Raw genomic sequence first — 11,943 nt, 5'->3', positions numbered from 1 at the left:
AATTTTAATAAAGCGTTTTGATTCTAAATAATTAACTGACGTCTATGTTTTAAAGAAAAATAATAGACAATCTTAAAAATTTAAGGACAGCGACATTGTTAAAAAAAAAATATCTTAAATCATTTGTAATTTTAAACATTATGTTAAAATTATAGCTCAAACATCATAGTTTTCTTAAAACAAATGTGTATTGTAAAAATGTCTAAAATGAAAAAAACTGGAAAAGTTTTTTCTTTCTGTGAATTTTTTTTATATTGAATATTTTTTGTTATCAATTTTATATACAAAAAAAATCTTTTTTTCCATAACCATAGTGTATATTTTAAATATTATATGAAATGTAATGATGTACTCTTCATTAACCAGCTCTTAAAATAAATTATTAATTTTTTATAACTGTAAAAATTGCATTTTGTACATAACTATTGTTTCGGTTTTACATTAATATAATTATATGTAGATAATTATACTTATTTATATTTGTAAATAAATAATTATATAAGTAATAAATAATATACCATGGTAACAAAAAAATGTGTATTTATTATAAACCGTTTATTTATTTGCTGTTGTATTATGAACAATTGCGAAATTCACTGCTTATTATTAATTAGCTTATACTTTGAGATCTTAATTAATATGAAAGCAATTTATGCTAAAATATTCCACAATAAATGAATACAGATACTAAGAAAATGGTGAAAAGCAATAACTAAGTCAACAAATAAGATTTATGAAATTGAATAACTAATAACCAACGGGATTAAACAAATAATGATTTTAAACTACCTATGTGTAATAATTACACATAGGTAAGACTAGATATTATGTATAATTTACCAATTAAATATTTCAATTAATTTAATAAATAATTCAACATTTAATGGTTTATAATAATAAAAAATAGAGAAATGTTAAAAATAGGTGTGATAGATGAAAAAATAAATTACCAATTAACTTTTTACTACTGTAATAAGTAAACACTAATTATATCTTTGAAAAGTTGCCTATACTTGCCCCTTAATTTAATAATAGTCTTATATTTATAAGTGATTTTCGTCACGGCGAAACTCTTCAAAAGGTGGAACAAGACCCACTTGGTCTAAATGATTGTAAAAAAATATAAAAACTATTTGACCTCCTGTGTGAGAACCACCCCTATTCTATATACATCCCGTATTTATATATAGTGTTGATATTAATGTATTCACTATGTATTGTTTATTGCATGCCGATAATTATGCATTTAGTCTTTTGGACCGCCAATGCTGCGTCCAACATAAGCACGACCTGGAAACGACAGCGTGACGAGATACGGCCAGCAGGACTCGCATCAGACATAACCTATACGCTGGAGCAAATTTTACTTTTCATTGTATTAAAATATTTCCTAAGTGTTCTTTTCTATTTATAAATTAATAAAACCGATCTACATTTTGACAAGTTCGCTTATTTCTAAACTATCAACCGCTCGGCATGCAACAGTATTACGTCCTCTTAATATATTATACCCTTGTTCCTTTTCACTAGATTAGATAAAACTAACAGTTTTATATAATCTGTAATAATTCATTTTATACATTACCATGTGTAATTTTTTTTTTTTTGCTGAAGTGTGTGAACATTGTATAGTTATAGTGGTAATGGACAATAGTAGCACCATTAATTAGAATAACTATAGTAAAATATATTTTAATCTATACTAAACACTACATAAATAGGTAACCAAGTAAAAAGTATTTAATGAAAAAAATGTAATTACATTAATAACTGATTTTTCCTTCTGTATAAAATTTTACAGGAGATGTTACCAAAACGTGTTATGATTTCATTTAAGAGATAAGAGATCTAGTTGTACAATTTGTCATTCTTATTCTGAAATGATCATATTATATTCAAATGATGTTTAGAGGACTTCTCAGAATGCGATTATTACTCGCTCCGATGGATTTTAAAGCACTTATTGAAAGAGTTTGCGATGACTTTCAAGAGGCAATGTATCCGTTTTCAAAAATATTACCTATAAAAATGAATAGTATCGTTTAAAAAAATTCCCTAGTAAAACGCAATTAACGTGGCTAATTTTATTTAAAAAAAAAAATTCAAAATATCATTAATGGTTACTGTGATGCAGTGTCGACCCCATGCATTTTGGGGTCGAGTGAAAAATTTTGTAGGGTCCCATATTATTTTATACATTTTAAAGTCTTGTTAGAAATCTAACTTTAAGTCTTATATACCTTGGTAATTACAGATTATTTTTTTCCCATCTATAGTTAGGTAGGGATGTCATTGTTGGCCATGGCCCATGATCCATCCCTGCCTCGGCATTAAGCGCTTATAATAGGGTGAGGTGTCCAAACCATACCGGCTAATACAAATATGCGATATGAGTACAGTATACTGCATACTGTACTCACATCGCAATTTTTACCAAACGACATTTTAACAAGAAAATGACAAAAAAGCAGCAAAAATGTTTTAATCAAGAATATAATAGAATTGACTGAAGTTTCGGATTTTAGGTTTTTTTCAAAAAATTGTAAATTCTGATTTAGAGTACTCTAATTAAAATATTGGAATATTCAGAAGCATATCAAATAATAATAGGGTTGATAAGTGTAACAAATAAAATGTTTATAAAACAAATAATACAACAAAAACTATAGTACGTCGTAGTATAGTATAATAAACGTCGCAAAAATTACTATAGTAAATGTATTATCCATTAGAACTACATTATTATTAAGAACTAACAAGCGTTTTAAATAAAACCTGAAATTAAAATGTACACAGTACAATTGTCAATCAACAATTTACGAAAAATAAATATTGATAATTGTTAATTGTTAATGCTAATTGATCATGTTTGTTATCATTAAGGTTTGTGATAAAAATAATTTGAACCATGAAAATTCATGGAGCATAACATTATCAGACTCAAAATGGTAGTCTCCTATAGGGAGCACGACACGGAGCCACTCGACAAACAGCCACCGAAAATCGACACGGAGCCACTCGACAAACAGCCACCCGAAGAGATACCAACATGTACAATATTTATGTAAAATGTACGATTATTATTTGTGTATGTTGTGCGGCCGACACCACATATTATAACGGAGTAATAGCAAAAAATGTAATTTCCAAATTGTATATCAATAAAAATAAAAACAGTAATTTTGTAGAAAATAATTTATTTTTATTAAAACCCCTATTGTATAGTAGACATTGTTACTATGTTCATTGTAAACATTTCAATTTACTCAACAGGATTTATTGTTTACTCATGCTATTAATAATAATTATTATTTCTAAATACTTTTACTCTATTATTATAAATAATTATACATTTTTATATTATTGATACTTATTTATAATACATAGGTAAAAAAATTATGTAAATTGCAACGATATTAATTGAATAATATTTTAACTTGCTTTCATGTATTCCAATTAAATTACAAATATATTTTAAATATAAAACAAATGAAGTTATTGAACATTGTTTAATTTGTGTGCATTTTCATGAGTATCGGAATGAACGATCCATGTATATATTATATATACAACTAAAAAGTATTTGATAAAGGTTTTTACTTTTTATTGACTTAGAACTAATTATTAAAAACTCAGAAGCAAAGGGTTAGAATTAGATAAATACCGATATAAAAATCCAAAAAAAGTACATTTTTAGCTAATTGGCAAATGTGTATATTTTCCACCCATTTGGCTTATGCTATAGGCCATCTATATAAATTGGATTTTTTTATCTGATTAATTATTTCTATTTTTACTATCTATATATATATATAAATTAATGTATGTGTGTGTGTCCCTCACAATTTTCACCAGAGTTTGTAGAAAAACAGCATTATATATTTATTTTGTGTTAATATATGTAGAATCATAAAATATAAATGAATAACCAAATTATAAAAAATGAATAACATGTATTGCTTTATAATAGCCCGTAATACTTTATAATATTAGCGGGGCGCGATAAAACATTAATATTTACTACTAAGTCATCCTCAAGTCTCAACAATGTGCATCGGGCGAGCCAAAAATTGTTCATTGTTCGCTATAGCAAAATCCCAAACAAGTCAAATATTAGCGTGATGAAATTATGATGCAAAAAAAAAAAGGACCATGACGGGCGGGAGGCAGGTAGACGAGGAATCCGATGATAATTAAGCGGCGATCGACGGACGAAGTACCCAGCGGGCGCGGGTAGACGTGCAGTGCCGGGCGCGCACGTATGTCGATTTCGGCGAACTTTAAAAGTCTGTAACTTCCAAACTAAGTGCGAGCGGCGCAAATTCTTTACATATTCGTAATCAACATTAAAAGTACTGTCGATTTAAAAAAATAATCGAAAAAAAGGGTGCCCGGTAAAGTAGATTTATACCATAATTATTTGTAATGTTCTAACTGTATTTTGTTATTTTTCCAACTATGTTCAAAATTTAAAAACTATAAGCCAAGTGGAAATAATTTAGTAAACATTTTTTATAAACTTGATTATATTAATTTAGTATTTTTCTTTAATAATGCACAATTGTTTCTAACTTTAATACTAAAATAACTTGTATGAAATCCGTTGTGTTCATAATATGTACACTATTAGTTTTTATTCAACAAATGATTAATATTATATGTTTATTACTGCTGATAATAACTTTTAAAAATAAACATGTACATAATCATTTTAGAAAATACATTTTTGTCAAGGCTGTTAGAATACTTAAGCCAAACAATTTTTTTTTTTATTAAATCGTGGTCAATAATAAAATAAATTTTAATAATTATAACATAAAAAATAGATAAAAACAGTAAAATCATCAATTTTTTTTAGTAAAAACTATTTCCTTGCAGTCTTTTGTTAAGTACCGGCCACCGCCAACGTGTTGAACCATTATATTTTTTTTTTGATAGCTCGAATCTCATAATTATTTAACATCAGTGATGGATGGCCGCAGTTGGTAACCAACCGTTAGTTTGTATAAACTTGACCATAGTAAACTTAGTAATATTAACGTTTCGTTAATAACTTTTTAACCGTATGAGACCCACTTCACGTTAATTATAATATCACACACTAAGTATCAATCATTTTGTGAAACCCTTGTGTACTCTATGCACATGTATAAAAACATCTAGATAATGCAATCGACAACGCCAATACACATGTCACTTAAATTTAAGTTATAGCTAACTTTTAACTTGTATAATATAATAGTGTGAAATAAGGAAATCTGTGTTTATAAATATAAATTTAATATAGATTGTATTATAAACTATTAACTATTAACTCCAGCCTTCCCCTTGTATCTGACCTTGTTTACACATAAACTGGAGTGATCTATTTTATATATTAGCTGGACATTAGTGATAAGTCTGGTGAGTGATCATATCTAGATCCAAAAGAACCATACCGGTTATTTTAGACCCCAAAAAACTACTGCCGGCTTAATAATATATAAACATTTTATTCAGCATCGGCAAGGCGCCAGTCTACCATAGGTTGTCCCTGTTTGAATTTACTATTGTGTAGCTAAGTATAAACAAATACTAACAATTAAGCATTGGTAGTATATATGGAAAAAAAATGTCAACCACAAAATAAAAAATAGCTGTATATTTCAATAACAAATGGAACTTATCACAGATGTTATAAAAATAGCGTAGACAGTAGACACAACGCGGTCACACGGCGCGCGTAACAGTGTTTTTGTATACTATTATAATTTATAACTTATAAGGTTCTGTTCAAACAATAAGTGTCAGCTAAAATACGTTCGATGACATTATTTTCGACTTAAATATTTTTCGGCTAATATATTTTCGGTTAATATATGTTTTGGTTCTAAATTTTTTTCGGAATTATTATTTTCGGCATATATATAACATGATAACTAATACACAGATATGATAATATATAATACAAAATTAAATAGTATTTAACTATAATTTATTATTGTGTTATTGCCTATTGGAAGTTGTAAAGTATTTAAGTAAATGTGTTTAATTTTATTGTCGGGTATCGAATAGTTTCGTATGAGGTATTCACGATGTATTGTTTTAAATAGATAGGTATAATACATCGGTATTAAATAATTTAAAAAAAAAGTATAATTTCATTGAAATTTGATCAATGAACATTCTGCTTTACTTATTATAAAACGTGTAAGTATGTTTTGAAAAACATTTTTTTTTACAAACTCAAGAGACAATTTATTGTTGGTGAATTATCACTATAATATAATATTGTAAATATTGTTTCATATACTTTCAGTTTTTTTTTAATATAAATTTCAATAATAGAAACTGATTTGATTATAACTTAAATAAAAAAACTCAAAACAGGAGACAGGTCACACAGTGAATTAAAAATAGTTCAAGCCTTATTGCATTAGTTATGAAATGTACAAGTTTTCCCCTTTAAATAAACAATACTAGCCGCACAACATACACGAATAATAATCGTGCATTTTTTATAAATATTGTATATGTTGGTACCCCTTCGAGTGGCTGCTTGTCGAGTGCCTCCGTGTCGAGTGGCTCTTTGAGGTGTAACCCTCCTATAGGATACTTTTCAGTTCAGTGGATGCAACACGTTCTCATTTCCCTTTTTTTTGGCCAAATCAAGTTAGCCATACTGTTTTATTTCAAATTGCGAGGGAAATCGACTGGCAAGCAGCTCAAATGTATGACAAAGTCAATAGATAACGCTATAATCGAAAAATGTAATCATTGTTATTTGTTATAAAGTTACTAAATGGCTATTGAAACTGGGTTTATACTCTTCTGTAAAACTGAAGAAAACGAGATAGGTTGTGTCGCAATGACAAAAAAGTGTAAACACACTATAATACCACATAATGCGACTTTCACTCACTACTTTTATTGATTATTGTAACATAATAATAAATTGTATTATATAAAGGTTCTTGGTTATTTAAAAAATCACTTTTTTCTAGTAATACATAATTAATTATTTTTTTATGAAAACAATTATTGACTTCATACATTATAAAAAGATTACTAACTGCAAGTATTATAGGTATTTGTTTTAATAATTATATTTTTTTAAAAACATTTTTGCACTGTAAAAGTTATGTTTTGTAATACAATAAATGTTTTCAAATGTTTTAGATTTCATTAATTATATTGCCATATAATGGATATGTCTTATAATCTTATTGCGGCAGTATCCAAAAATAGCGGTATTGGCTACAAAGGTAATTTGCCATGGCGTTTGAAAAAAGAAATGGACTACTTCACTCAAATGACAACAAAAGTAAAATCCCCAGGAAAGCTAAATGCAGTTATTATGGGTAGGCTAACTTGGGAGTCAATACCTAACAAGTATAGACCATTAACAAATCGTCTAAATGTGGTAATTTCTAAAACTATGAAATCAGTACCCAAAGGTATATTATTGTATAAGGACCTTAAAGAAGCTATTGAAGCACTTGAACTTAAAGAAAATATAGAGAGACTTTGGGTAATTGGTGGAGCAGGTTTGTATAATGAAGCAATTAAAGATGAAAGATGTACATTTTTATATGTTACAAAAATTAATAAAGAATTTATTTGCGATACATTTTTCCCTCATATTGATACTGATGTATTCCAAGAAATTGACGACCCTGATGTGCCCAAAGGGTTACAGGAAGAAAATGAAATTGGGTATGAGTTTAAAGTGTTTAAAGGTTGTAAAAAAGGCTAAAATAATGGTTTTTTTTTTTAAGTTTGTTTACTGAATTAAGTATGTAAAATCAAAAAAATGATCATAACTTTAATGAGCTATTTTATTTTCAAAGCTAAAAACTGTTATACAATATTTTTAATTAAATATTTTTTGTATATTGATTTCATCATTATTGATGATATTAATAATTATAATAAGTATTTGTTTTGTGAATAATCAAATTTCAGTTTATTATGTACCTACTTGATTTATATGTTAGGTAGTGTTAAAATTAAAGTTACCTAATTTGTAAGCATATATATGGACTGGAATAAAAAAAAATATATATTCTTTATTTTAAGGACACGTGATTATAAATAGTTTAATAATGTAAAATTGTAAAGTAGACTTGATTTTTAAATTATCATGCGTGGTTTGAACCGATTTAGCTTAACTTGAATTAGTGAATTCCTGAAGTTGTATGCAAACATTTAATTAACTGACCTATGGTAATTCAGGTTTACCTAATTTGAGTTGAATTATCCACTTTTAACATTTGAACTATGTTTTATGACCAACTTTTAAGTTTATAAGAAAACATCATATACATGCTATTCTGCCCTAAGCTTCGTTATTGAAGTTTCCTGGCCACAGCCGGTTTCTTTTTTCAAACAAAAGCAAAAAGCTTGGAACTTTTTTATATTTAACGAATATATACAATGTTTTTTTAAATTTTAATATTAATATGGAAAATGAATGATGATTAATGAAATATTATTATTGATAGCTATTCATCTACTGCAAAGCATATTACCTATTAAATATGTTATTAAGAGGTAAAGTATAGCCAATTTTTCGCTAAATTTTAATTTAGTAATTGCTGTGTAGGTAATATTGTAAGGAATTATTTATTGGTTATTATTTTTTTTAGAGATTGCGAGATTCGACTTGTTATCACTCATAATTCTGTATCCTTATCGCCTGAATACATAGTATTGTGATACATATTATTATCATCATCTAGTTAGAAAACAAAACCATTGGTTTATAACACGATTTCAGAAAATATGAGCCTTGTTAGTTTAAAAAAAAAATGTGTACACTAATTAGTGTAGTGTCTGGGTCAAGTAAAAGGGGTGTGGTCAGTGGTATTACAAAACAAAAAATTTTGGTGTATATTAATCAACTGATGATTTATTTCTATTGATAGTAGAATCGATAAAAAATACGATAACGACCATCACCGAAAATTAGGTATCACACCTACTCTATACGGTCGGTGGGAAAAAAGTGTACACTTGTTGTCAAAACGAACAAACTTATGGACGTTGCACACTGGGGCAAAAGGCCTCCAAAACTGGCATACATATAAAGACGTTGTACTGTAAACTACGATTAACAATTCTGTTGTATGTACATAAAAATTGACTCAAACTAGGAACGTCGTAATCAGCTTGATAAATGTCATCACCTCAAGACAGCCATTATGATGTACCATTTCATAGAAAGTAAAAATCTTGCACTTCTCCATGATATGGTATTAGAATGTAGGTTAGGTGATGATAACACTGTCATAGAAAAATTAATAAATACCTGGACAAGACAATGAACGGTACTCAAAATGGCAGCCTCTTAGTCAGGGGACATTTTCAAAAGCAGCCGACTACAGGCGTACTGCATGTGAACTCCAATTCTTATTTGTGGTTTACAAGACACGACATGTAGTTTGTGTATTTGCATAGACCTATAAAGCTATGGACTGCGCCTCTCACATACCCGCCTTTGCTTACGCGTTATGAACAACCTTACGAAACAGATAGATGATTGTTAGGTTGCCTGGAATAATTATTCATAAGACATTTAATAATAATGACTTACAATATATTGATGACAATACACCAAATGGCAAATTTACATATTATATCTTGATTTGAATAATGTCATTGTGTTATGCGAAGTTGTGAAACATTTAAGGATATGTATTTCATTATTGCGGTATCCAAGCTTTCGTATGGCCATTTACTTAGTTATAACCATAGATCATGTATATTAGTATATCGTTATAGAAGTGATACTTAAAAACCTTTACAATGTTCATTCAAATTCTATCAATGAACATTCCGATTTACTTTTAAGAAACGTGTATGCTTTGACTAATAGTATTTCATAAAAACTCAATAGACAATTTATTGTATCACAGCTGCATCTAAGTTAAACATATTCACTAGGTATTGTAAAATCACTACTTATTTGTTTCTTTTCAAGTTACGACCAATATCATCATAATTATTTGCATCTGCTTATACAAATCGTTGTCATAGCAAAAGTACGTAACTCAGAGAGTATGCACCAGCTCGTGATGATTTGTTCCACAATTAAGCAGTTTCTACATTAGGTAGACCCTTAAAATAAAACATGATATATATAGTATATATATATATTTACTTAAGACTGTTTAAGGTGTGATAATTTTACAAATGAAATAAAAGTAAGAACTATACGGTAACATATAATTAATAGACATGACACAACTAATTGTAGGCTATTTCCAATCACCAATAGTATATGTTTATATAAAAAATATAAACATAAATCACAAAGCCCCAACATATTTTGATTTCAGCTAAAATTGAAATTATGCTAATTCATACATTATTAAAACAGAGTAAATAACCCATATTTTATTTGAAAAATGTTCTTCATCGCTAAATAAAATGGTATTACGAGTGAAACTGTTAGCAATACATAACGGTCCATTAATTTTGTTCCTCAATGAAACTGTTCTAGTATTAAAACTAGTAAAAGCCATGGATATGTCATAACATTTATACTGATAAACAGTGAACAATTACTACACACAGTCAGTTCCAATAATGATAAAAAGTTGAGATAGAATCAGTTTTAGATATCTAATGTTCTTATTAGAAATATTTTAGGGTAAAAGTGACAAAAGCCGTACAATGATTTTTAACAAATGTGTGAAGCTATAACTATATACTAGTTAACCATGCAGTGTAAAAAGATAAAGGTTGAGAATATTTTTGTGATGAGCCATTATATTACAGTCAAAGGATACGGATCAACGATACTTAAATTCATGATTGGATCTCAGGTTGCATAAATTCCGAGACCTGTAGCTATGGTATCAAATCCATAGAACGTTGAACACTGTACGTAACTTATCAAACAATCCATTTAACACATACAGCATTAACTATACAAAATTAAATCAAATTAATTTTATACAAAAATATGTTTTTTTAACATATATTTGACATTATTATAATATATTTACCTTGAGTAATGAAAAACAATTTTCATTAACTTTCTTTTCATCTTACAGGTGATCAGATGTCAAATTTTTTAATAACTTCTTCATCCACTAAAATAAAAAAAACACATTAGAAGTTGCTTTATTTAGATATTTATAAAAAATTAAAAACACAATATTTTCTAAATTACTTGGCATTTATAGTAAATTTCTTCCTTCTTCATCATCAAAGACTTCGACCATTTCAACATTGAATAATTTCTTACATGCTTCTATAATATATTCTTTGAAATTAAATAATAAGTAAATAAGATAAGATAAGAAAAGTAAAATTTAATTAACAAATTACTCTAAAAAAAATTACTTTCATATAGGTACCTACTATATAGGTAAAACTAAAAAAAATACATAAATTTGGTAACAATTACAAGTATAAGGAAGAACATACCCAGTTTAAATACACTTGGCACAGCTTCTTTTTTTAACATTTTTTTACCAGTAAACCTCAAGTTATAGTCAGATTATATAAAATGACTACTGCATATTTTTGTATGCGTCGTCGGAGTAAAGTCTGGTTGAAACATACGTATCGCATTTGCCCATTTTAAAAGCATTTCATGATTTCTAGGCCAGCTTTGAAACAAATTATAATATTATTAAAATCATTGAATATATATTATTAGTATATTACTATTAGTAATATACCAATGATCAATATTCAAATGTATAAAAATATAATATAAGTAAATAATGTCTCAACTTACCGATGCATGATGCAATCTTTATTTGATTTTGTTTTGCACGAACGAATGACACATTGAAAAACCATTATAAGAAATTAAACGAAATTCAATATTTTAATTACTAACAAGAATAATTAAAATATTTTAATATAAAAAATTCGTTATCGGGTATTATCATATTACTATTTCTTCCATGACCAACCTAACAACTCTCTGTCTCTTTTTAACGATGT

The 11,943-nt window shown here is 27.6% G+C and overlaps 1 protein-coding gene and 1 long non-coding RNA gene across 2 annotated transcripts; one reads left to right on the top strand and one right to left on the bottom strand.

Annotated features, from left to right (window-relative positions):
- The first annotated feature begins 6,685 nt into the window (after nucleotides 1-6,685).
- Nucleotides 6,686-7,956, top strand: LOC126835612 (dihydrofolate reductase). The gene is made up of 2 exons (XM_050568302.1): nucleotides 6,686-7,066; nucleotides 7,159-7,956. Exon 2 carries the CDS (start codon nucleotides 7,184-7,186, stop codon nucleotides 7,733-7,735), a length of 552 nt encoding a protein of 183 aa, XP_050424259.1. The 5' UTR covers nucleotides 6,686-7,066; nucleotides 7,159-7,183; the 3' UTR covers nucleotides 7,736-7,956.
- A 3,080-nt stretch (nucleotides 7,957-11,036) lies between these two features.
- LOC126836098 (uncharacterized) lies at nucleotides 11,037-11,891 on the bottom strand. The gene is made up of 4 exons (XR_007685273.1): nucleotides 11,732-11,891; nucleotides 11,416-11,600; nucleotides 11,159-11,251; nucleotides 11,037-11,078 (listed from the first exon to the last, which is right to left on the bottom strand). It is a non-coding gene; the product is annotated as an uncharacterized LOC126836098 (long non-coding RNA).
- Between the last annotated feature and the right edge of the window lie 52 nt (nucleotides 11,892-11,943).

This window comes from Adelges cooleyi, unplaced genomic scaffold (assembly GCF_023614345.1).
Source record: "Adelges cooleyi isolate 19-005CV unplaced genomic scaffold, UGA_ACOO_1.1 ACOO_flye_CR_arks_rails_tigmint_CR_PRNA_23, whole genome shotgun sequence".
Lineage (NCBI taxonomy): Eukaryota > Metazoa > Arthropoda > Insecta > Hemiptera > Adelgidae > Adelges > Adelges cooleyi.
Note: the sequence above shows the minus strand (reverse complement) of the source record. Positions and strands in the feature narration are given on the sequence as shown.

Excerpts from the sequence above, each read along its gene's own strand:
- LOC126835612 (XM_050568302.1), top strand. The coding sequence starts at position 7,184 with ATGGATATGTCTTATAATCTTATTGCGGCAGTATCCAAAAATAGCGGT.